The sequence below is a fragment of the Dinoponera quadriceps genome, unplaced genomic scaffold, assembly GCF_001313825.1.
Source record: "Dinoponera quadriceps isolate SergipeBrazil2010 unplaced genomic scaffold, ASM131382v1 scaffold717, whole genome shotgun sequence".
Classification (NCBI taxonomy): Eukaryota; Metazoa; Arthropoda; class Insecta; order Hymenoptera; family Formicidae; genus Dinoponera; species Dinoponera quadriceps.
The window spans coordinates 2,355,030-2,382,036 of NW_014555639.1; the positions used below are offsets into that span (position 1 = coordinate 2,355,030).

Consider the following 27,007-nt stretch of genomic DNA (forward strand, 5'->3'; position numbering starts at 1 on the left):
CTGACACGGTACTTGACGTTATTTCATTACAGTCGAGAGAGTTCCTCTCGCAAAACTGGTTAGATAATCCGCGTTACGTCCAAAGGGGATCAAACGAGAAATGAAACGCACAAGCGACTAATTTTATTGTATTATTAATTATCGCTAATGTTATTGACTTCCCCTTTACAAGTTCGTCCGTTGAAGGTGAAATTCCCAAGCCGCAATTCATCTCGAGCGATGCAGTAGCGTCGCCACACCAAGTATTGCGCGAATTTTATTTACGTACGAAAGATATAAAAGACTTAACATCTATTTTCCTTATTTTTAACACGAGCCATTTCCTAGTTGACGATTTCATTCACTACGTGATCGATATCACTTCGAAACGTCTACTCCCTTCTGGCTTTGATTCTAATCGCTCTGCGACGACCAAGTTCCGTCCTGGAGTTCCGAACTGTCGCGGACCTCTCAGAGAGGTCGGATCGGCACAACGCTTTCTACGAGCCGCCAAATTATTTACATACTCATCTTCTCCTAACTCTGTTTCTAAATTGTTCGCCGCACTATGGTAATTCAAGTGTTGTACTTTTAAGACTGACTGAGCGCACGAGAGATGTTCTCTCATGCGAGAACTTACGGTCGCTCGTTACACAGTCGCGCCGCTGCAAATATAAATCGATAGCTCTGATGTGAGTGGTTACATCTCAATTCCGTCGTAAACAATATTTTTCTTCTTTTTCTTTTTTCTTTTTCTCAAGGAAGTACGCGAGATTTGGTGCGATTCCACACGTTGGATGGAGAAGCGTCAAATAAATAGATACAAGCTCTACCCCTGTGTTATTCTGTTATCTGAAAATAAACGACGTTCGCATTGTCGCTACAGCAAAATACAATCGAATGTCTCGGAAGGAGCATCGGGAGACGCAATACAAGAGAGGGACAAGATTGTCTGTTTGTACGTTTCTCGGTAAACATGGTAAAAATTTTATTTCTTATCTTTATCAAGCGTTCAAAAAAACAAAGTTGCCGTATATCGATAAAAGAATCGTTTCGACAGTCATATTCGCAGTTACAATGCAAATATTGAGGGTGTTGATTAGAAACGTAATTAGAAACGTCTATCGATGCCCTTTAGCGCGAGACCCCCGATTCTATTTACACGACGCTTGAGTTAATAATGCTTCTCGTAGTCGTAATTGTTGTAGTACGCTGGCGAGACGTATTTGACGACCGGAACAGGCTTCGGATGCAACGCCGGTCCAACCTTTTTCACCACGGCGTTGAATCCGTTGTGATCGTCCGCCGTGTATTCGACGATTCGCACGCTTCCGTCGGGCTCGTTCACACTATACGAGCCGTGAACAACGTCGCCGTCGCGCACCTCGTGTTGCGTTTTCACATCGCCGGTATTGGGGTCGTGTACGCCGTAATTGAAGGTGTACCTGGGGTGCGACTGCAAGCAATGCGGTTCACGAGTTATAAAATGCGAATTCGCGAGAAGCACTCTCTCTCTCTCTCATGTCAATATTTTTCTTCTCTTTTTCAGCTTCAGTTTTCCAACATTTCACACCCGCGTTGTTATTCTGAACGGACAGATTCATCTTTCTTTTTTCCCTTCACTTTGTTTAACTCACTCTTTTCTGTCTTAACGCTAAAACGGTCAAATGACCGGTTTGTAATTTTTTCTTATAAAAGTTACTCTAATTGCTAATGGTGCATTCTCTGAAACTAACTGTCGCAATGTGTAAATGAGTAAATGTTTTTTCCTTTGCATTTTTGTCAAAAATCTTATTTAAACCGTTCCGGTAAAAAGATACACGTTAATCGTCGATAGTTTTAATATCAAGTGACTAAACATAAATTTCACTTGGATTTGAATTCTCGTTGTCTTTTCCTCTTTGGAGACTCCAAATTATTCTCTCCAGACAATCATCGTCTAAAATTTTGACAAAACAATTAGCAACTGAAAATATTCGTCAACTAACCCGAAGTTAATTTTAACAAATTTTTACAATGGCCGGCCGTGCTGAGTTGACTGCTGAGTTTGCTGCTTTACTCGAAACTATATCGCAACTGTGTCTCGTCTAGATGCGCGATACATTCTCTCGTCCCGATATTACTCGAAGCGCCGCTTTAAATGACAATTAACATAGCGAGAAAGCAGCGACGATGGAAATCGTAAACGACGCGGAAAGAGAACCGGCAATAAGATATGATGAGGATACAGGAAGCACAACTAGACACTGCTTTTCAGAGACAGTAATTTAAATTAACATACGCGCCAAGCGTGTCTGGAAATATCTTTCCGCCCATAAAGCACGGTCTAGTATCCTCCCGAGTACGGAACGGAACGTGGATTTATGTCAAATTTTGAATAATTAGTGAACAAACGGTTAGAAACGGTGGAGGATACTTTAAAGAAAGATGTACCATAAGCGGCGCTTCTTTTACAACGATAATCACGAAGAAGAGAATATTTCTAAATTTGCGTCACTGACCATTTTCACGAGGAATCATTCTCGGCAACGCGCGGTTGGAGCAAACATCTACGGTGCTTGGGAAGGAAGAGAGAGAAAGAGAGGCGAAAATGAAGAATGCTCACGTAGTAGTCGTGATCGGTGTCGTCTTTGTGCAGGCCGTGATCTAGGGACGCGTCGACGTGCACCGGTGCGGCGGACACCGCATGCACCGGAACCGCGACCGTCGGCAGAACCTTGTATTCGGCGGGTCCCAGATATCCATCGAGATCGCTGTAGTCGCTGTAGGACAGGCCATGGCCGCCGTTGTAGCCGCTGAGAACGACCGCGTTACCGCACGCCAAGGTGGCACAGAGGAAAGAAATTGTCTGAAAGACACAGTCCTCTGTGTAGTAAGCGCGTCTCTACGATGGAAAGACTTGAGAGAATTTATCGCAGTCAATTTATCGTAGTCGTTGCTTGGCATCGTCGTAAAAAGAGAGGTTTTCTATTTAGACGATGAATTTTTCAGTTTTGGAAATTTAACCGATCCCCCTCGGGAAAAGAAAATGCGAGCGAGGATTGCTGGATTTGAAAAGTCATCGGCTTGATGTATCGGGAAAGTTTCCGCGGAGATACGCGCTTCTCGTGTTCCGACATTTCGTTATGGTCGCGGCTCGGAAGTGTCCTTTTCACTTTCACACCGACCTTGCTCCCCGCAGGCCGATAGATCAATTTGATGCCGCGGAAGTGGTTGAGAATTCCGGTTCCGTTATGATGCAAAAGGATTACACCCTCGCTGAAAATATATGTACGTCTTGGAAAGCTGACGTTCAAATAACACGCGATTCCAACGCGATGAAACCAATTTTTTCATTGCATAGATGAAAGTGTGAAGAAATTTCTTTGGTATTTGTGTGATGCTTTGATGAAAATGGATAACATCCGCCAATGGAGAAACGATTTTGCGTCGTTACAGCAAAAATGTTCAAAAGACATCCTGGTGGACGCCCCCCAAAAAAAACGCCTCTGGAACGTCTGTAGGATATCTTTGGAACATTTCTGCTATATCAGTCTCAAAGTTTCTGAAAGTGCAATTTTACCTCGTCATTAATTATGTCTTACAATCATCACCGACTCGACGAGAAAAACAATTTCAAAGCTCTCTCGCTCTCTCGCTCTCTCGACACGAAAAAATCACCTTGAAATTACTCTTCTATTCGTTCGGCGTTTCACAGTTGGCATCCTACAAGGAAGAGGAAAGAGAGAGCGAGAGAGAGAGAGAGAGATCCATCGGGATGATAGACGCGGCGGTTCTCTCGGTCGGCAGGAAAGATCGACGCACACTCGCAATCACTCAAGAGCACCCGTTCATACCACACTCGTCATATCGCGAATCTTCTCTTTGTACCTTCAGCATGATGCTTGCGACGTTTCAGCCGTTCCGCGCGTTTACTGTATGCGAGACCGTAGTGCAAAGTCACTGATAGCATTATTCCCGGACGATGGGCTTATATCCATCTCCCACCCGTGATGCTTCCGTTCCGGGCAAAAGCTCTCGGCCTCGTGCCGCCACCACCACCACCACTCTACGACCCTACCCTCTCTGCATCTTTTTGCGTATGAGAAAAACACGCTTGTCCACGTGCGGCTCACCTTCGCGAACGTCGCGTCACTGCTGTCGGCGTTAGAGAGTGGAGATTCGGCGAATTTACTTAGTCGTTCGTCATCGCCATTATCGCGCTCGATCGTTCGACCGAAAGGACGAACGAACGTAAGGTCTCGAGATCGGTAAAACGCGCGGATAGGATGGTTGTCCGTCGCTGCTCATGGACGTCACTCGTGCGAATCCTGCAGTTAGACGTTAAAGATGCTGCGGAATGATTCCGGCCGTCAGGGTCGATTGTGCCGAAAGGATAGATGGAAAGTAATCGCCGACGGATAAATCTTATTTCTCGACTTGTTCGGGATCATATACACACGAGAATTTGGCACAACAATACAACGAAAAGTAGTCGAATAATTTGAAATCAAAAACCAATCAAAAATTTCATACGAACAAAAAACGACTCGATTTATTATTATCGATTATTGCTGCGATTTAATAATATTGCACGAGAAACCTCATATTACGAATCGCTCTCTCTCTCTCTCTCTCTCTCTCTTGGGGAGATTAAATTCAATAACGTTATACGAGCATTTATTTAACGATTCGTTTCACGTATAAATTCTAGGTATTTCACTGGAGATGCATCGAACGTTATTTTCACATGAAACATTTCCGTCGTTATTGACGCGAGATATTTTCAATGAAACAGATTTTATATTACTAAAATACAATATTTCGTTTAAAATGTTTTGCTTCCACGTACTGCTTGCGCAAGGGAAATTTCTATATTCTCGAGGAGAGAATAATTGTCAAATGTAAGCCAAATCAATTAATGATTTCAGCTTGTTATACAAAGTTTCATATTATTAGATTAAATATTAGAACTTGCGCCCTAAGGGCTGTATAAAAATACGGTCGACTGTTTATGCATCATTGTTTCTACGTGTGTAAGCATTGCACCATCTGTTGGCGTAACTCGTCCTCTCAACAGGAGCACTTCTCACTGCGTGCCTCCATAGTTAAATCAAGTCCGTGCTTCCTGTTTGTTTCTTACGTTTTTCTCTGTTTTTTCTCCCTTTTTCTCCTTCTTTGAGAAATCGCTTCCTTCGAGAGAGAGAGGAAGAGAGAGAGAGAGAGAGAGAAGGGGAGAAAGCGCTGTAATTAATGTGCGAAATTAACGCTAAATTCTGTCGAGCGCGATAGAAGCGGACCACGCGTTGCAGAACATCCTGAAGAGAGACGATATATTTTTCGCGTGCTTGCGCGAGAGCGATTCGCTCTGCCATTCGTGACTTAGGCGTGCGGAACGCGTTCCGGAACGCGTTACGAAAATCACAAAAATTTCACGCGATCTCGTGACGTAATCGCAAAGATGCAAGGGCACGAGTTAAATTTCGAAACACATTTCGCGTATAAACGAGACACGGATTCGAACGAACGTAATGCGCTACTTTCTCGAACTCGTACGTAAAACGAGTCCTCCTCATATCCGGAATGAACAGTCCACAATCGTGCTACATTTTAAATATTATAGACGTAGTTCATCTCACTTGAAAACTGACAACAACAAATTTGAATGATGCTCGATTGAGATATTTCGCATGTGACGCTTCGCAATCACGGAACGGACAGTTGCTTTTGAATCCAAGATACGATTTGTTTAAGAGAAGGAAGCAAACTTAATTCCAAGATGTGGGTTTCGCTCCGACCAAGGCGTGGCGACTTCTGTTCTACTCGTCGCTTACGCAATTCTCGACAAAGCCCGTTTGTCTTCGAGAACGAGCAATGGTATTTCTCTCTCTTTCCACACGTATACATCATCGTCGTTCCGTAAACGCGATCCGGTTAAAAAAGACCAGTCCCGCCCGAATGATTACCGCAATCCATTATCCGGATCAAGATCATAAATGACAAAACCTTTCGATCTCAGCCCAAATTCTTCATTTACGTAACAATATCGCCATACAATAGCCGGACTTCAATATTATTCTGAGATTGCGTGACTCTCTTACCTTCGTGCGATATGTTGAAATTTGTGACTTTAGCAACTTTAGACGGGAGTGCTCGCGCTATTCCATTGAATCCAATTGATCGAATTTAATCGATCGAGCATCAATCGAGCGTTGATCATGTCAAGTATTTGTGTCATATTAACGGGACCTTTCCTTTTCTCTACCGGTGACATTGTCCAGACGAATAATAATTGAAGATTGCTTCCGCGGACAATTTCGTTAACCGTTGAGATATTTCTTTCGAGTCGACGCTTATTACTCGCCGGCGAACGAGCGACGACTATGGCGACAGAGTTTCATCAGAGGAAATCTGGTGCAATGCTGAATTAACTTTTTGATCGTCTACTTTGAGTCTCTTTCGAGACGACGACGGACCGCCTCAAGTTTTCAGGGATAATTTATTTCGCGCAATTTATCAAACTATTTTCGAATCGATTTGAGAGATAAACGAAATCATGACTGATCAAGGAGTCTCCTTCGTACATTTTAACCGAGAAACAAATTCTGTCCGAAAAACGAGAAATCGAGGAAAAAATGTGCGATAAAATTACGGGAAATACATGACACGCCAGAGTCACACCGTGAAACGACAGAAAGAAGCAAACAACGATCGATCCGTTTATCCGCGGCCGTGTGATGTGTGTCAGCATCCGCTCGTTGATCGCACAGGTGAAGAATTATGTAATTGCGTGTCCTTCGTGTCAATTTCGATGACAAATAACGGGGCGTAATCGTACAACACGTAACAATGCAACAATTTAAGAAACGTAACGACCCTTTCTCACCGGAAACGTTATCCGCCTTAGGTATGTTTATGAAATATGACGAGATGGAAGGAGCGAGCGCCGCCTTACAATAAATCGTTTATCACGGATTCTCTCCGCGCATTAATGTGTTTGCAACAGTTTTTACTTGTTATTTTCACGAGAGTCTTTTCATCGCGTAGAAAACAGTGTATTCGAATGTCAATCTGCATCAGACTTTTGTAGCATTGTTTAAAGAAGCTCGCGAACAAATATCGCGTGGCTATTTGTTTGAACACGTGCACTTTCCGGTTACACGAATTTTTTAGTTCAGTCACGCGCATAGTTACGCGCGAACCGGTGTAATCGATCAAATTTTTTTCACCGGATATAACTCGTCGATTCCTCTTTCCGGAACGATGCGAACAGCAAAACAGTGCGCAAAGGTGTAAATCCGCGAAAGAGAATAATAAGAATTTTCGCATATCTCGTTAGAGCAGAAGATATGCAGTCTCCTTCGCGATTCGGGATGGTAATGAATTCAGCCACACTTTGTTGACGAGCCAAACTCTCTTTTCACATTTAACCGCGCTATTTCGACATGTGTCAATATCACGTCTCCGCTCGGCAAATATCAACACTGTTATATCAACACGAGATATTGTATCGCCGTTCGAAAGTGATATACCGCGCGAGGGTTCTTTGGTGATTGCCTCTCTCATCTAATTTTTCATCCGAAAAACGAAAAAAGATCGAAAAAACGAGAAAGAGGAACGGAATGCGCTTGTCACGCAACCACCACCATGCGTCGTTCGCATAAAGGACTCCTTAGCGTGTCTATTTTGTCATCGAGAAACTCTCTCGTCCAGTGCTCCTCCCCTCCTGGAAGAGACCTACCTAGAGGACCTCTGTCTCGCGGTTACCGTTCCGACGAAAGGTTTACTCGTGACCGTAATGTCAAAGAGGCAGATACGTACGCTCGATTATGCCCGAACGAGAACAAGCGGTGCGAGAACGAGCGCGCTCTGTGAACGATGGGAAATAGCGCGTCTCTAGATGGATATAAATTTAGAGACTCGGAAAGCAGCCAGTGAGAAGAGGGGGGAATAGATAAAGAAAATTCGTTCGAGCGAACATTAAGTCGATCAGACGCGTCATTACTGTAACGACTTATTCGTTGATTTAACGATTTCGATTGCAACTTGCAATTTCGCTCCGCTCTTTTATCTCAGCGTATATAACAGCTGGAGACGAATTATGCGGCGAATGATATAATGACTATAAGAGAGATGAAAGGAAGAGAAATAAATTGGATCTTATCGATGAAGACATGTGCGCTCTTATCCGTCGAACGATGTCACGTCCACATCTCGTTTTACTCCGGTTATTATTATTCGAGCGACAGAGTATTGATCTTTCGTTTAACGGGGCTAACTTCTATCGGAGTTTCGTTTGACTTGGGAGGCTTCGCGTATAGAAGCTGACGATACTCGTTCTTTTCCCTTGCTCCCCTACTGTCACGCTTGTGTCAATTCATGACAGTGCGCCGCGACGTGCTGTGTGACGCAATGTATTGTTTACGAGCCGCATTTCAATACAATCGTGTGAGAAACCGTAAGCGCGAAACGTGGGGAAGAAATGTCTCGGCGTATCCTTGGCACACCCCGAGCACTATTACCACCACTCCTGAGGTCACTTTCGGTCGTAAAAGAACCTAATTCGGCGTTTTTGTCCCAGCCATCTGTCCAAGGATACATGATTTCTCTTGCCCTCGCGTAAGTGCCACCGCCCATTCGACGAGGCGATTTTATTGGCATCCTTGCAGCTAGACGACCTGCCACGTAACAACCTCCTCTCGGAGTCCTCGTACTTCTTGCACGGAACGCGCGTTATTCCAGTGAAACTACTCCTCGTCCGAGCATCTAGGTGTCATAAAGCCATGCATGTGTGTGTGCAGACTGTCTTCTCGTTACTCAGCCGCAGATTATGTGAACCGTACAACTCTTCCTGCGGTTAGGGCATATTAAAAAAAAAGAAACATACAGAGTAATCTTCTGTCCAAATGTTAAAATTTTCTTAAGATTATTTAAAAATGAAATATTATTTTCAGTTATTTTAACATAATTATTTCAGGAGATCAACATTTTTTTAACATTGACATAAGTCAAAGGGAGTCTTTAAACGAGGTCGTTAACTATAAAATCGTCAAATAGACCAAATGTTACGAATGATGGAAAGTAATTCATATAATTAACATGAGAAATGTAAAGGACGCAATCGGTACTAGCGCAGAACTCTAGATGTAACAATAAGAAGAACGCAAGATGACCGAGACTATGTCGAGAAAATCACATGAGAACAAATGTGTTCTTCACGAATCAAAATGTTAAGATGTAACATTTGTTTCAATTTATGCCATATAATTTTCAGTGTGCTATAGAAGTAACGACGAATATGTTTAACATAAAATTTAGAGTGGATTTTCTGGGACATGTAATTAATATTGAATTATATTGGCAGCAATATTTAATGAAATCGTTATGCAGACAGAGGTCAATAGAGAAGGGAAAAATCATTCAATATACTCGGACAATGAGACATTTTCGGCAACAATGGATGTAAAGTTTCGTTCGCAAATACATATGTAATATCTAGTAGCGTCACGTCTTCTCGAAAGCTCGACGAGTCTAAATCGATGAGACGTTGCGGCATCTCGTAACGTACAACGCAATAATTTCCGATAACATATGACATTGGAGGATATATTTTCCACGCGGTTAAACACGAGACGGCACAAAAGAAGCTGCTAATGGTATAAAAGTCTAAATGCAAGTAAGATGCCGATCGCTAATTATTCCAATACACGACATCCGCGGCAGCTTTAGCCGGAACGCTCCGGAATTTACAGACAATGGGTGATAGGCTGAATGAAGTCGGCTTGAATGGGACGCCTCGCTAGAGAGAGATCAAACTTGGTCTGACGATTTTCACAACTCGGGCCGATTAATAGCGACGTAACGTAATGTTGACGCGCTAGTTAAAAGTTTGTTTTTTAAGTGAGTCAGCTGCGATTTCTGTCATTTGCGATTCAGCGACACGTTGCCGGCGGTACACTTACGGCTGAAGAAAGGCACGCGACGCTTCTGAAAAGTGTCTTCAACACTTGCACTCTTCTCCAGCACGATCGTTAGAAAATGCGCTCTGTTGGATGCGTTGCTGTCGTGCGCTTGTTATTCCGATGTAACCGCGACGAAGTTGACTGCATTTCGCGGCCGTTCAATCGCGAACGAGAGTGAAATCTGGCCGATTGAATAACCGTGTCGTAACGTCCGGAAACCAGAGGATTCCCTTCGCGTAGTCACCCTTCCCGCGTGTATCTTTGTTATTTCGCAAGGGTCAAGTCGCATTTGTCTCAAAAAATACTCGGATACAACGAGTTTCCGATGGAAACTGTGACGATACTAATAGAGAAAGAGAGAGAAGGTGTCGTCACATACGCCGCTGATTAATCGCGAGACGCAATCGAGAACACACATTAGCCGACATTAGTCCGCTAATCCCGTCGCAACGCCGACGTCAATTGGCGCGGTCAATTTCATCCCACGCCGGAACGACTTACACACGCCCTGATATTACCGCTTGTGCAAGGGTCGATCAGCGGGAGCCGAGAGCAGAAGGCTCGCGAGGAAGAAGAAAGAGAGAGAGAGAGAGAATGGAACGGCGATCCACGTGTTTACACGTTCCTGTTCCCACGTCTTAAAACAGTGCTCCGCAATCGCGTAGCATCTCAGCCTCATTATGCAGCTTATCTCGCATCGGCGGAGACAGACTCCGCTTCCGCGGCTGAAAAGCCCCGCTTGCCGGGATCAACGAAGAAGTCGATTTCAATTAAAGAACGAGATGATGTGAAGGAAAACGAGAGAGAGGAAAGAAAAGAGCGTTCATAGCGCTACGGAAGGACGACTGGTTCAAATAAAAAAGATCGATTTTATCGGCGCAGTAAAAAAGTCCATCGGATCGAGACGGTCGATCTCACCGTTAACCACGTCCGTGCATCAGACGTCTCGAACGTTCCGTCTGCCCCGATGAGAAGCGTTTTCCAAGGTAGACACGACACGAAAATGTGGGAAAAGCAAAGATTGCCTTAGATATTAACAATGCCCGTTTCGCCACCTTTTCCGATCTGCGCACTGTTGCAAATCGGACGACCATTTTGCCGATTCACCGCTAAATTCTAACGCGTGCGACTACGGGCTCGCGACCTCTCCCACTTCATTACAAACGCGTCCATGCAACGTTACTAATTAATGACCGAGATTCGCTCCGATATTAACGTAACGTTCCAGAAAATTTTCACGAGTGCGTAAGTGCGTATAAAGTCGATGTTTCCATCGCGCAAAAGAAAGGAAGGTCTCGAGCGCGACGATCAAAGGAGTGCGGCCCATTTCGGTGCTCGTTACCACGCCGAAAATGTGGCCGCGCATAATATCTGGGTGGAAAGTTTCCACACAGTGCGTTGCGAAATCTATCAGAAATATCTTTTGCCAGACGAGCGCTGTCTACGCACTTTTACCGGAATTTAACGAAGAGTATCGCTCGTTATCTCGTTCGCTTACACGCACGCACGTACGCATGTAAAAATACACGGAAGGAAAGAGAGAAAAAAATGAGACCATCCGCAGAAGAAATAAATTATATAAACAGAGACGCGTGTTTCACTTACTTACGAAAAGACTGCTTTATGTAACGCATTTAGACTTTTACTTTTAACAGACATATTGGTTGAGCCGCGAAGAAAGAGCGTTTCGCATACGGAATATAATGTAAGGTTTAGCAAAACGTTTATTACCAAACTAGTAGATATCCTGCTGCATATTGCATACTGTTATCGGTGATTTTAATTGAAAACACCTGCTCTCGTAAAGATACATTGCCCATATTAATTAATTTGGAAATTAATGTAAATTATCGCAAACGAAAATCATATACGGTTTGACACGGCAACTGTGCGATGCGATGGAATGTTTCAGGTGTAGCACGAATTTGTTTACGAACGTGTTCCAGACTCGAAACTACGAGGAATTATCACAACACGTTCCAACATCTGGAAAATGTATCCCGAATATCCTCCTTTCATTTCTGTCGGCTCTCATTTCGCGTCCGTCGCAGAACTATGCGCTCTGCCAAAAATTAATTAAATTCCGCTACATATATATACATATATATATATATATATATGTATATATATGTTATATATATATATATATGTTATATATATATATATATGTATATATATGTATTCTATATATATATATATATATAGAATCGAGCTAAGTGATTAGGAATTGGCGATGAAATTATCGTATAACCGGTAAGACTGGTGCAGATTACGCGAAAAATTTCCAAGAGAACAGTACCTCCAAAGGCACACAGTATCTCCAAAGGCTATCGCGCTTCAACTGAGTAAATTAAAGCTCTCGAAAATTATAAATGTTGCTAAATATCAACTCGAGAATCAAGGGAACAAAACCCGTTCAAGACACTACATATTGGATATTGTCGTCGTTGATTTTACGAAACGCGGAGAATTTTCCACGCATTTGCAGCATTTACCTTCATTCAATCTGCTCGCTTTCGTAACTCGATCGGCAGAGGTTTGTGTTTCCTCGTTCCCTTCGCTGATCGGGCGATTCCGTTTCTGATGGTGCTTCCGCAAGCTTACGTACGCGGAAACCTTCTCTGAGCGAGATCGTACTTTAAGTACTTGGCGTTATACTATTGGATGCCGAGCCGTCACGTTGAGCTTATATTAATTGAGCAAGAAACTGAATTAAAAGTTTGAAGCCGTGCGCGTACGTTCCAGATCTTAGCCGCGAAAACGAGCAGCGGCGTAAGAAAGCGTACAAATTGACTTATTACCATTAATTTCAAAGACAAAGCTCTATCATTGGAATTTTCTTAATCACTCTTTTACAATTAAATTATAGTGTCAATACTGAAAGAAAGAATTGAATAATGAGTATTTTCTTCTATGATTCGTCTAAACATCTACAGGCAGCTTTATCAGATGTTGATAAAAAATTTGTTCCAACAAAAATTTTATAGATTGTTTCATTTATATTTTGTTTTCCCCCCCAATGTTGAAAAGCAGTATTGATTTTTACTTCATGAAACAGTGTAGTTGTTCGAAAAATATATCTTGTTGCTCAAAATAATTAGGGAGCTCGATTTTCTAAGACAACTCGCATCTTGCACTTCTTGTAAACGTTTGAAGGAACGGAAAGGAGGAGTGCTTGCTTCAAAATCGCGTTTTAAAAAGTTTCTGCCCATCTTAAATTTCACTATCTTAAATTTCATATTAAATTTCAGTTAATCAAAACGATTGTAAACAGACTATTGCAGCGTAACGCTGAGTCGGATCGATACGTCCAACAGTTGTCTCGACGTTATTGGATTTCCCGGCGAGAACAGTGAGAAGCGGCAACTTAACTTGGCAGCATCTCGAAGCAAACTTTAAACAAGCCTGACTTTGTTTCGTTCGCACGTCGCGAATGAACGAATGTATTTGAAGGAAAATTTCGAGCGAAAGATCGTTTTTTATCCACGCGGCTGGTATTTGTTTTATAACCACGCGAGATTATATCTTTCTGTCGTAAACATCCGGAAGATTCGTTAAACCGGAAATTTGTCTATTTAAATGCGTTCTCTCTAGTGTCCCTAACTGTCTGTTATTTGATGCCGACCGATCGGATACAGTGAGAATCTTATTCTTTAATTTCCGAAGAACATAATATGGAAAAAATCCCTTTCGAAGAGAAATGTATCAATAGATACAAAAATATATCGATAGCGTTATTATTTCATGACACAATGTATATCGCCGATAAATACATAACTATCGCAATACATGAATCGATGAATTATGATTTTATGAATAAACAAAATTAGATGTACCATGCTTCAAACTCAATTGCAAATGACGAATGTACTCTAATGGGTCGGTTCGTGATTAAAAAAAAGGAAACGTATTCTCCGACGAGAGTTCGTTTTACGACATTACATCAGCTTCATGCACTTTCCTGTAATTAATTGAAATTTTCATGCTCAGCCATTCTGGCCAAACTTACCGCTTTAACATCGCAGAAGTAGATCTTATTGAAAATCGGATATTTTACCTCGTGAGAAATATTGTAAATTGATGCGCGCCATACGTAAAATAATTACTTTCAGACTCTAATTGGGCGTCAAAAATCCGACATAATGTGTTTTTCCGTTGCGTACCGTTACGGTATTCATACACGATATTCACAAATTTGCTTTTCGAATAAAATAAATAAAGAAAAAGTTATTGAAAAAAGAATTTTACCAAAGAATCGCGTGACAAACGATTAAACTTTCATAAACCCGACAAATAATATCTACGTCGTAGAAAGTTTCCTCGATGCTCTTTACTCGTTATTAAATCGATTAATTACGCAAGCACACGTGATATTTAACAGCACCCCCTTTAGATCCTCTCATTCTTTGCAATATATATTTTCCCTAACGCAACGACTGATCATGTCACGGCGATAAATCATGGCGTTTGTTTACGCAATGACGCGATCTTGACGTCAACGTATCGAAAAGGATTATTGGCTATAGAGTCGTATCTGCCAATAGGAAAAATCTTTGTGATCGTGACAAGTGGAATGTCGGATCGCGAATTACCATGAGGTGTTCCTCGCGTTAACTCAGTTCATATGGAGGCGTTTAATTCCAATTGGCCGACATGTCGAAGAGGATGAACAGTTCGTGCAAAAAAGCGGCTAAAGTAACCGACCTGGTAACGAAGCGCAAAATGATCGACTTGTTTCAACTCGAGCTGAAAAAGCGCGTCACATCGCACGCGATTTTGATTAAAATGAATGAATGAATGAAAATTTGGCCTAAGTGGCTTTAGCCCTAATATCTCCTAATGAGACACGACAGTTCGTCCGGCGGGTGCTTTACCTTGTCCCTTTACTCGTGCGTATCATCATTTCACATTAATCCGCTCGCGTCACATGCGACGAAGAGGCGATGCCCGAGAAAGTCGTATGCATCCTCCTCTCGGACATCATCCGTCATCGTTTCCTTCTCTCGCACCGCCGCTGACTATCTCGTATCTCTCGCCTACGCAACCTACAGCACTTTCCGCCCGGCACTTTCCCTCCGTCCAAACACGAGTGTAACTCGAAGAGAGAGACAATATCGCCGGTACGATGATGCACTCGACTCGCTCTCCTGAATTTTCGTGTATTGCAGCGCTTTTCCCGGATGTCTATTAAGTTAGCCCCCCCCCACCCCCCACCATGGAAAATAAAGTTAAAATACACATCAAAATTAAGTGCTAATTAGATGCTAATTTAGTGCAACAAAGAAAAATTTAGTGCTCCAGCGGTTTGGCGGGAAATAAAAAAAATATTGGGGGAGAGAGGGCTAGCTTAACGATAACCTAGCCGTCCCCAAACTTAAAAAATATTTAAACAAAAGGAAAATCGAAAAAACAAGTAGGCTAAATTAAGTGCTAATTAAGTGCTCCAAGAATATAAAAATAAATATCATAAAAACCAAACCGTTTATTAGTTAGAAAATAAAAAAGGATTGAGCCATTATGATCCAAGTGCAAGAAAACTTAAAAAATTAGGTGCACGCTCGATGTTGGTGTCAAATTGTTCGTCTTTTTGTATACATTCCAGATATCTAATCGCCGAATTTAGTGCTCTACCTAATTAGTACTTAATTTTAACCTACTTGTTTTTTTCGATTTTCTTTTTGTTTATATGTTTTTTTTTATGTTTGGAGGGCTAGATTATCGTTAAACTGCCCCCTCCCCCCAATATTTTTTTTATTTCGCGCCAAACCGCTGGAGCACCAAATTTTTCTTTGTAGCATTAAATTAGCACCTAATTAGCATTTAATTTTTATGTAAATTTTAACTTTATTTTCCATGGTGGGGGAGGCTATTTTAATAGACATTTCTCCCGGGGATATCGTCCGAATGGTGGTCTGGCTACTACATGTCTCTGACAGACAAAAATTAAAAAGCACATTTTGAGAGGCGAATTCTGAATCTAACGCGAACATCATTTTTGTACACACGAGTGAACACGAATTCGTTGCCCAAATCCGTTGGCTGTCAATTTTGAGCAAAAATGACATCAAATAAAACATCTTATATTACATGGGGCTATCTTTAAATTGCTATAAAATTGTTCGAAAATGAGACAACATGTATTTTAAGGATAAAAGTTGATACTGTTTAATTTGGAAAAAAAGTTTGCTACTCCGTCGTGAAAATCGTCGTTTTTTATCAATCTGAAGCTATTTTTCTCCAAATTGTGACGTGACAACCAAATTTGGACAACGGATTCGGCGGGCACAAATAAATTGGAAATGACTATTCGTGTTACAGAAAACAAGGTCAAATTTTATCGGACGATGTTATTCATCTCCTCTTGTTACAAAATAAAGTTTGTCTCCAACGTGCGTTTGATTAAATAATTAAATTGTATCCGCGCGGAATAAAAATGTATTTTTTTGGCTTTTCGTATTATTGCCTTCCCGACGTGTGAAGGCAATAAACGATAAGGTGAAGGAGCAAATAAGATAAAACGTTTAATTTTAATAAAGTAAGATAAATCGCATAAAAGAAGCGAAAGCATAAATTTTCTTCTGCTTTTGTTTGAGAAATTTTCACTTCAAAACGAGATAGTCCAACATGATAGTACAGTTCGCTTTATGAATGAAATATCATTCTAACAACAGTCGAGGGTCAATATTGAGACGCAAAAGCGGGTAATTAGGATGCAGAGTTAAAGCGCATTCGGTCGTATTCACGGCAAGTGGCTGTTCCGGCAACATGGATGAACAGAGCGGCGTACTTTAGCGTGCTTCAGCGTGCTTCACCGTGCTCCGAGAAGCTGCCAATAATTAACATATATTCGCATGCTCCTTAACCGTGACGGGGGCGCGACCGGCCGCGTCAGTTTCACGAAGAAGGATTAGCATCATAAAGAAGAGAAACACCGACTAAGATTAACCGACGGTCGCGTTTCACGCGCGCGTGCATACGTGCGAACACGCGAGAGGAGGACTCAGCGGGTTTTCACGCTTCCGCCGTTCGATTTAATTTTCCCGTTACATCATACAGTGATCGCACCTCGATTAATGGTGTTTTCATTCTCTCGGACACTTTGATTGGCTCTGAGTGAATTTCTACCGTATAATCATTTTTTCGATCATTTCTTTTCAGAAAGATACGACAAATTCAAAATACGTATTTTTCAAAATGGATAAATTCGTTCATAACCAAAAGTTTGCCTCCTTTTGCTCTTTGTTTTGCAGCGAACCAATGTGTATGCTCGAGCGATCAATAGTGATGTATGTGGATATAATTAAATTGCGCGTGCTAATTACGTGGTACGTTTTGTATTATCCACGTAAATGATGAAGGGGGATTAAATTGATGAGATTTTCTATGACACTGTAATTTCGCAGAGATTATGGCGAAGCGGCGAAGCGACGGAGGTCGTAGGACCGGTGCGAGTAGTTCACCGATACGTCAACATGCCGGAGCAGAGTGCGGAATTCTACAACGGGAGCACGGGTCAGACAGAGAAGGTAAACAAAAGTGTTGAGCCGCGTGACGAGATCTATCGGCGACTTTTCCACAGGTTCACGGCTGCGTGCCAGCAATGGGCTACAGCTTCGCAGCCGGCACCACCGACGGACCCGGTTCCTTCGCTTTCGAGCAAGGCACAACAACGCCGAATCCTCTTTGGAATGCCGTGCGCAACTTGGTGGCCGTGCCAACGGCGGAGGATATCCGTTGTCACGGCGCGAAGCCCATCCTGTTGGCCACCGGCCGGGTAAGTCGTCGTTGAAACCGGCGCCAAGGATGGTTATTCCATTATGCGCGTCTGTGTCGTTAGTATGCAATTAGATGTACGATTAGTGAGATTTCACCGTACGTAGATAGGTGTTAGATCCTTCTCACGGATATCCCGGCCGAGAAGAAATACTGACAATAAGATTCGACGTAAATCATCGCGTCTTGATAAGTAGCCGATTAGTATAGAAAAATGGAAGGTAGTGCGCGAGTGACGTAATTAAATGTTAAAATTGCTTCTTTCCCCCTCCCTTCCTCCGCAGATCAAACTCCCTTATCAGTGGCAGCCAAAGATCGTCTCGACCCAAGTGGCCGTAATCGGGAACGTCGTTGTCGCCGGTGTGCCCGGTGAATTCACGACAATGTCCGGAAGAAGATTGCGAGAGGCCATCGAGAAAGTCATGAGCGACTCGTCCAACGGCGAAACTTCCGTAATAGTCGCCGGACTCTGCAATACTTATAGCGATTACATAAGCACTCCCGAAGAGTATCAAGTACGTAAACTGTTTGGCCGTCATTACCACAGCGAGCGTTCCATGAACTCTCGCCGAAAAAACCGGCGCGCGGAAAGGAAATTGAACGAATTATATCAACTTTCAGGTACAGAGGTACGAGGCCGCATCAACGATATATGGCCCGCACACGCTCACAATCTACTTGAAGCAATACCAAGAGTTAGTACAAGCGGCCATTGACGTGAGTAAATAACACGATACCAGGCGAGTGAAAGGAAGACAATTATAAATAAAATCTTGGAAGAATGACATTTTTCCGGAAATGTTCATTCTTCGACTCGACCGTTTCGCGCATATCGGGAGGAACAACCGCGAGAAATTTCTTTTACATTAAAAATCATCCATCGTATCGGAACACAACAATGAGGTTGCAATGTCGCATGACAGGGAAAGGAGCTTCCGCCAGGGCCGCAGCCGCCGCAGCTCCTGCACAGCAATCTGATTAGTCTTGTACCACCTGTGCTCTACGACACCCCGAAATGGGGGCGCAACTTTGGCGATGTTATCCAGCAGCCGCGACAAGCTGTGTGGCCCGGTGACACGGTTACCGCGATCTTTGTAAGTTCATTCTTGGAGAACAAATTTTATCCCAAATACAAACCACCTGAGTGAGTGAACATTGCGTCTCGCATTGTGTTGTAAGGCTATTACGTAAAACGCGGACGTAATTGAATTGCTCAAATAAAGTTGACTCGCTTGTGCAAACCGTCATTCCATTTGAGGATAACAGCGAGCCATTGAACGATGGTACACTGCCGAATGGAGCGATTGCTATGCGATTGCTATGCGACCCCGTGCGCGGCTCTCTGTAAACACCGCGGTAATGAAAACCTTTCGGGATGACTGTCGTCATCAGCATTGCTCTCGATCGTGCACTTGATCGTATTTTCGCGCCGAAAAGCACAATCTCTCGACAAATCATCGCGATTTCGGCCGAATGTACGCGAAACGATATTAATTAAGTCGTTACTCTTGCGTTCAAACCCACGTGCCTATTAATAATTTAATTGCCTTTGCCAATTACTAATAATTATTAGTTGTATCATTTCTACATTGAAATATTCATTATAATAAATAATTGTCCATTGCAATACATTGTAAACGTTCCCCAGTGAGGTAATTACAATTAATTCAGAACCAACACACGTCCCTTGATAAGATACGTTTATCTAATCCGCGAGATGAGAGATGAGGAAGGTAAGACGCGAACGTCGATAGGATTTCCCTTTCTCCCAATTCTTGGTCAAGATGTCACGTAATCATATTACTCGTCGTAATTTCTTTCGTTAAATTCCTGTTCAATGATATTAATTTTCCGGTGATGTAGTTTTTCAGCAGAGGGGCAACTTAAAAGCAATTAGAGGTCAATCAACAATTATATCACGCCACGAAGAAGAGAGTCTATTAGTGACGACTGTGATGGGAGGGGGAGTAAAGGCAGCGTCACATTAGGCCCTCGGCACACGTGCTTATTTTCATGCTAAAGAGATTTAGTAATATGAAATAGAAGGGAAGTCGACATAATATTGAAAGGCGATCCTTTGTGACAAAATTAAGGGATAAAATACACTTAAATTTCTTTAATACGGGATAACATAATACAATGTCGTAACGCAAAGTAATAATAAACGACGATTCCTGTAAACGACCTAATGTTTCGAAAAGCAAAGAGCGAAATGGCCATCGCGCGAATTTGACGGTATTATGATTACGTGACATTTTGCCAAGAATTGGGACAAAGGGAAATCCTATCGACGTTCGCGTCTTGCCTTCCTCATCTCTCACCTCGCGGATTAGATTAACGTATCTTATCTTAAAGGACGTGTGTTGATTCTGAATTAATTCGGGTAGCTCTCAATGCTGAATGCAAATTACGCTCGCTTAATTATTATCCCAGTGAGAGCTGGTATGAGGAGTATTCGCTCAGAAATAATTACACCATACATCGTACTTGTACACGCATCGAGAGTGGTTGATTACTCGAGCGGATTCGAACTGAGAAACGTTTAGCGAGAGACGCCACATTTTCCAAGTGACGCCTACATTACCATCGATTTGATGAATGAATGGGAGAACGAGTCGATCTTACGCCGACGGAAATGGTCGTTCGGCGCTAATCGTGGTGCGCCGTTTTTATCGCGATCGAGTCACGCGATAAAGAGACGTTTTCCCGTGCGCTCGCGTAACGCTCGGAAAATAGCTTGCCTTCGGATGCGAACGGATTAAGTAATCGTAAATTGCCCTTTGGCTATAATTTCCGGCGACGGATGTGCGAGATGCATCGTGAAAGCAGGCGTGAATGATTGATAGAACCCGTCAGTTCGCAACTTTTCCCATCGACTCGGTCCTTCGGGAAAACTTGACTCGCCCGCGAAGGCTGCTTCCGCTCTATCAAGTATCCCACTTTTCTTCTATTCTGCTCCGAGAATAACACGAGGGATGGAAATGAGATTCAAAGATCCATAAATGCCGTTCAATGCGGGGGGTTAAATCACACACAAATGATATTTCTCTAACGAAGCGAGGAAATGATTACGCCGCGTTGATTACATACACGTTCATTATGTCGCAGGTCGCCGGTCATCCCCGGAATAATTTAATGACTGATAATACGTTTCTGACCGTGGAGCGACTGGGAGACGATGAAGTTTGGATACCGATTGCTACAGACGCCGATTGGGAGACAAAGTACGTATATATATATTTTTTTTGTGTATACTATTGCATAGCGTAAAAATCATTCGTGTATATATGAAGTATATAATCATTCGTAAGGAGAAAAATATGGTATAAATTTAGAATTTTGTTGTTGTATACTGAGAAAAAAATATTGAAAAATTTCTTTGTGGGATATAAGGTTCACAGAAATAAGATTTATTTTTGCGAAATTCTCACGTATATCCCACAAATAAATTTTTAAGTATTTTCTTGTCAGTGTAGTAAAACGTCCGATAAAATTGCAATAATGATAAAATTTAATTGGCACAACCAAATTATTTTCAAGTCTATATATATATATCCAGCAAATAACATTTAATCCTCTTAACAAATCTTTTCACCATACTAACTGACAAATTTGTTGTGCCAGTAAAATATTTTTCTCCGTACGATGTAGGTTAATGCAACAAATCGTGTGATATATACGTGCGTTTAGATTTCAATGGACGAGAAACTCTGTAATATTGGGATCCAGTCAAGTGACCGTTACATGGGAAATCCCGCAGGACGCAAAACCAGGCGAATATCGCATCAGACATAATGGTTATTATCGTTACATCCTCGGTGGTGTGTATCCTTACTACGGCACCAGCAATTCTTTCCAAGTGAGTTTGCGTGTATGCATAAATACAATATATATTTATTCACACCATTCAAATGCATTAAATATATAGGGTGGATCGCTTGAAATTGCTATATAAACGTCAGCTTCAGTTTTTATTTTAATGGAATCATATAGTTTTGTTAACACAAATTGATTCCTCTGTTCATTCTGTGTATAAAAAGTATTAAGGCAAGATCATCGAAGAGTGAATATTTTTCGAGACTTTATTCTGATATTATTCTGATATTTTTCAGCACAAAATATGAAATAAGGTATTCACTTTCACACATTTTAGTATTTTATATTTTACTAGAGAAAATGTTCGAACGTACCACCAGCACACAACATTTCTTTATGTTTCTTATTCAGACAAAATCAAAGTGATGAATAGTTGTATGTATAGTTCCATGACACACTCTATATAGCAATAATAATACAAGGTCAAACGTATAATTACGACGGTTACAGGTGGAAGTTCCTGTATATCAGAATATCCGTAGACATCGTTACTATGGATGACCAGCTGGTGCCGCCCTCGTGCTTTGTTAGTCGATAAGGAAATCATTACGCTTAATTGGACGGATTCGCTGTATAATCGATGTAAATAAGTATCCCATCAAACGAAAAGAAACGTTTAAACACTCTGTCATGAAGGCTTTCGCAAATCCTTATGTACAGGGTGTTACATCGACGATATTCAGCAATATGCCGAGTTGTCGCTGGTAAGAGCACGCATGAGAGAAATCGGCCCGAGTTTGTGCGTAGCTTTACCAGCGGCAACCCATCATACTACTCAATATGTTGATGCAATATATCCGTACAATAGAGTGCGTGCTCTTTCTCTCCTCGCATAAATATATTCTCTCGGATCTAACGACGTTACTGTCATAACTGTCAAAGTTTACGTATAAGTTAAAATATTGATTTCGAAGCTTCGTTCAGAGCGAAAATATTGAAATATTGACCTGTTTGGCGATAAAAGTACTGAGATCGTATAAAAATATGTGTTGCATTTACATACGAAACGCCGAGTTGCAGGGGCACGCGTGAGAGAATGAGAGCGTTGTAATACATTAATCATCGCAAATGTCAATTCAGTAGTGATTACTGAGACGCTTTTGTATTTTCAGCGGAAAAAATATATTGAACGTAATATCTTTAATTAACAACTTCAAATGTGAACATAAAGAATATGCATCTGATTGTGAAATTGCAATCGAAGTATGTAACGGGGTTTCTATAAGGATATATCCAACTGTGCGCGAATATACGTTAATTGGATATTGTAGGTAACGAAACTGCGGTTTAGCGACGTCCCCAATTACGATCGACACATACGACAATTACGAAACTTATAATTCATACGAAAGGATATCGATAGAGTATATTATTCTCTTAGTCGAGATATGCATTTACCGATGGAATTAAACTTTCGAATCACATTAATCAATAATTTCAAAGAAGTGTTATCGCTGATTGCTTTTCCGTCCACGATACTTAGAGCGTCAGAGAGAGCGTCAGAGAGAGAGAGAGAGAGAGAGAGGGAGAGAGAGAGAAAGAGAGAGAGAGCGAGCAAAACGTTTCCGATGCAGGAAAGAATAGCATTTTTTTCGGATATCATAATGTGACATGCAAATGCCTGGAGGCGTAGAACGCAATATCATCGAGATAAATCTCTATCGCGCGAGACAGCCATGCGTTACGCGAGTCAGAATTTTTACGCCACATTTAAATATTTAATATATCTTTTAATATATTATCTATTTAATATATCTTTTCAAAGCCAATTTTCATGCGAACAAAATATTGTCGCGATTCTACTGCGATTCTACACAGAATTCCATACGTAACCAAGACGTAATTAGTCTCATATTTGTATAGTAATTGTAATCATATGACGGAAACATAAATTGGAATAGCATATATAAATATTAAATTATCGATGAAAGTTTCTATATTCTCTGCTACATAATCCGTTCTATTTTTTTATTCATTTAAATCAAAATCACGCTTTTAATTGTGGATCAGTTTTTAGCTCAACAGAAAGGTGATCCATGTTTCAGTGCAGTGTCTCAAATTGATCTATAATATAGAGAGAAAACATTCTCCTATTAGAAATGGAACGCATTCCAGTGCAATGATTCTTCTAGGCGAAAATGTGCGGCGAATTGTTTAATGGTGTCCGAGGCTCGACAAGCAATGTTACGTTCCGTTTTAGTCTACCGCGCGAAGTCCGAGGTGCAAAAATACCGCAAAATATTAGGCATCGACGTTCCGAAGCAATTGAAAGAAATGCAGCCTTTTAACCCTTTGGGTACATTTGACGAGTGAGACTCGTCATCTGCTTACTTGGGCATAAAATGTATTACTTTTACATATTAATCCATATAGCGACAAATTAAATCCGTCCCATGGGCATAAAAATCTTCAAATAATTCAGTACTCAAAGGGTTAAAAACATCCGTGTCTCAGTGAAAAATTGACGTACAAAGGTGAAATAAACATATTTTTTGATGTTTCACGTATGACACGCGTTTACATGCACGATCGCGAAATGTGGCATATACGCGATATATCGTTGTACATAGAATATATTTAAATGCAAAAAATAAACAGTCTCGCTCATATTGACTTGAAAAATCCGTCATTTTTCCCAAATGGTATACGCGTTATTTCGAGACCATATAACATATTATTTGAGCGACATGAAGTGATACACAAGAGAAATTCTTTCTAGACTAATGTATAGATGCCGATTCTTGGCCAGATATATAGCTACACGCTCATACAAGAACTGTAATTTAATCCCGATTGTAAAAACCTGTATAAAAAAGAAAATTTACACAATTGATATTTTTTAATTAACTTCGGATAATAAAAGTATATTTAGCAAACACGAGTGTAACACAAACCGAACAAATGCTATAAAGTATATTTAGCAAACACGAGTGTAACACAAGCCGAACAAATGCTATAGATACACGACGCTTATAAATACAAAATATCAGTGAATGCGGAAGTGGTACTTGAAGCGATTCCCGAACGCGTGTCGTAATCACACACCGTATTTCCCTCATTTCGGGGATTTATGAATAATCGAGAAATGCGATGTATCGAATATATTCCATCAAGCGTGGCTTTAGCTCGGACCACAATCTTCCGAAATTCGATTAGCTTCTCCCTTCATTTGCTCCCAACTCAATTTACATATTCTCCTTTCAACGCGAAATATTATCCATTTGTAATATAATGGTATTGCGCACGCGCGCATTGCGAGGTAAATGGATCTGGCAGGTATCGTGCTTTCAGGGCAAGATTTCCAAGTATCAATTACACCCCGAGTAAGTAATATAAAATCAAAGTCCACACTGAGAGAGAAATCCTTCGGTTATCACAACAAAAACTCATATATTTTATGATTTATTTGATGATCTGGTAGGAAAATGATGTATTGCAAATCATCCTCGTCGTTCGTTATTTTAACAAATCATTTGCGTTCCAAATCACGTTTGTTCTTTTCCCGCTGCGACAAGTTTATAAGTGTAGACCTAATTTAAATCAGTGCTGCCAGATCGTGGAGGCTTCTACTATTTTATCCGAAGAAACAATACAAGCATTAACAAATAAATGCTCACTGTCTGTTGTCCGATCATCGAAGTCAAATGACGACGTATTACTAGGAACGAATCGAATCTACGTAGAGACACGAAAAGAAACGTATGAAGTGTGAAACAGCGGTTACAGACAATCGGAAAGCTCAAATTAAGATGAATATATATTTCAATGTAATAGTAATGTTGCCATTTTTTCACTTAAATAGTAACGTTGTCATTTGCAAACATCGCTAGCAATCTAACTGATTGTTACAAATAATTGGTTGGAATAGAAATATCATCTTGGATAGCAAATTAACACGTTGACTGCCACGTCACCCAAATCTGGATAACGGCCATCTTTCCGTGGAGGCCCCATCATCCGATTTCGGGTGACGCTTTTCTTCGTCCAATTTAGCAGGATTTTACAAGTAACTTGCAATAATTTGTAACACAAGTATATTATAATAATAACATATATAAACACATATATAAATGAATAAAACATTATCTTAACAGGCTGTCATACCCTCAGGCAAACGAAAATATTCTTATATTATTTTATTTTTTGGTGATATTCTCCAAAACAAAATAATTCACGTTACGCTGGAAAAACAAACAGATTAATTATAAACAGGTATATTGGTAATGCGTTACACTGCGGTTCAGCGTGAATTTGGACCCCGGGAGAAACACACCCGATTTACGCTGGGCGATCAATGTGTTAAGAGTAATAAATCACATTTGTTCCCAGATTCATTTGTCGTATCAATAAACGAAATTTCTTACAGACAAAACTTTTCTTCCAGTGGGCACCTAAATAATCAGTTGATTATTCGCCTGATATTCCCGAGATGTGTATCAATCTCCCGTAAGATATATCTCGTGCGTCAGATGCGATTGATGATGCATTCAACAATGTATTCGGGTAGCATCGGGTAGTGTAAACAATGCCGAACGGGAGTCTCGGTACGCTTGCAAATAATGTACGTTGGTTAACTGAAACCGTGGTAAACGACCGAAACCTGACGATGACTGGAACCTACCGTCGGCGAAAGAGACTTTCATTAACTGGCAGCGATAAGAACAAAGGAAGCGAAAGAGGATGCGATATAGATCATAAAGGGGGATCGCGGGACGGCGACATCTCCCGAGGTCGCGGCGATCCGAATTATCGCTGTCGAAGAGCACAGGTCGCTTTGCGATGTTATTATCGTCCCCTGCGTGCAAAAAACGATAACCCTGTGCAAATTATGTCGCGAGAGAGCGACGTTCGATAATCCGATATTATCTGCAAATTAATCTACGAGGGTAAGTGTATCGCATATTCGATATGACGGTGAGGTAGCGCTTCGTTTGAGCGAGCGATTCGATTTTGTTTTCGCCTCACAGCTTACGTTCTCTCATCTACGTTCGAAGCTTTCCGAATATAACTCGTCGTAAGCTCGATGAAGCTTCGGAGGCTATCTCTTTCTCTCTTAGCGCTTTTATATGCACAACAACGGAAGTGCACGCGATTGCAAAGTGTGTCGTTTCTTTCTTTTGCCGTTAGATATAATTGCTCTCTCTGTAATATTACAAACAGCCGCGCGTCATTAATGCGTAAATTGTTTTTAAATAATCTCGCGCACTGATGTCTTTCGCACGATGACTTCCCTCGGCGGCAATCGATTTACATCTACATGCACTATATAAAGTGACACTGTCAGCATTCAAATTGCACCATTCTCACCATTACGGTATGATATCCAGTTGTCGGCTCATGTCGGCACTTTACTTCACCGCAATCGCGAATTAAAATGGAGAAAATTGCGAATTGAAGATCACAACCGAGACAACATAACGTCTAAATGGAAAATTTTA

General features: G+C 41.3%; 2 protein-coding genes across 5 annotated transcripts in view; one reads left to right on the plus strand and one right to left on the minus strand.

Moving 5' to 3' along the window:
• Window positions 1-23,504, plus strand: part of LOC106745072 (neutral ceramidase) — a 30,759-nt gene extending 7,255 nt beyond the window's left edge. For all 3 annotated transcript variants that reach the window (XM_014620340.1, XM_014620342.1, XM_014620339.1), the window contains 8 exons: window positions 17,324-17,446; window positions 17,500-17,694; window positions 17,978-18,208; window positions 18,315-18,410; window positions 18,617-18,787; window positions 20,802-20,917; window positions 21,384-21,552; window positions 22,020-23,504. In XM_014620340.1, coding sequence (XP_014475826.1) covers window positions 17,324-17,446; window positions 17,500-17,694; window positions 17,978-18,208; window positions 18,315-18,410; window positions 18,617-18,787; window positions 20,802-20,917; window positions 21,384-21,552; window positions 22,020-22,070 — 1,152 coding nt within the window. In that variant the 3' untranslated portion in view covers window positions 22,071-23,504. The remainder of the gene's footprint in view (window positions 1-17,323; window positions 17,447-17,499; window positions 17,695-17,977; window positions 18,209-18,314; window positions 18,411-18,616; window positions 18,788-20,801; window positions 20,918-21,383; window positions 21,553-22,019) is intronic.
• Window positions 125-3,938, minus strand: LOC106745073 (cuticle protein 7-like). Of its 2 annotated transcripts, none has more exons than XM_014620344.1 (3): window positions 3,850-3,938; window positions 2,585-2,827; window positions 125-1,435 (listed from the first exon to the last, which is right to left on the minus strand). In XM_014620344.1, exons 1-3 carry the CDS (start codon window positions 3,856-3,858, stop codon window positions 1,154-1,156), a joined length of 534 nt encoding a protein of 177 aa, XP_014475830.1. In that variant the 5' UTR covers window positions 3,859-3,938; the 3' UTR covers window positions 125-1,153. The 2 variants fall into 2 exon arrangements, with proteins under 2 accessions (XP_014475830.1, XP_014475829.1); XM_014620343.1 differs by having other exon boundaries at window positions 2,585-2,863; window positions 3,850-3,887.
• Window positions 23,505-27,007: the final 3,503 nt, after the last annotated feature.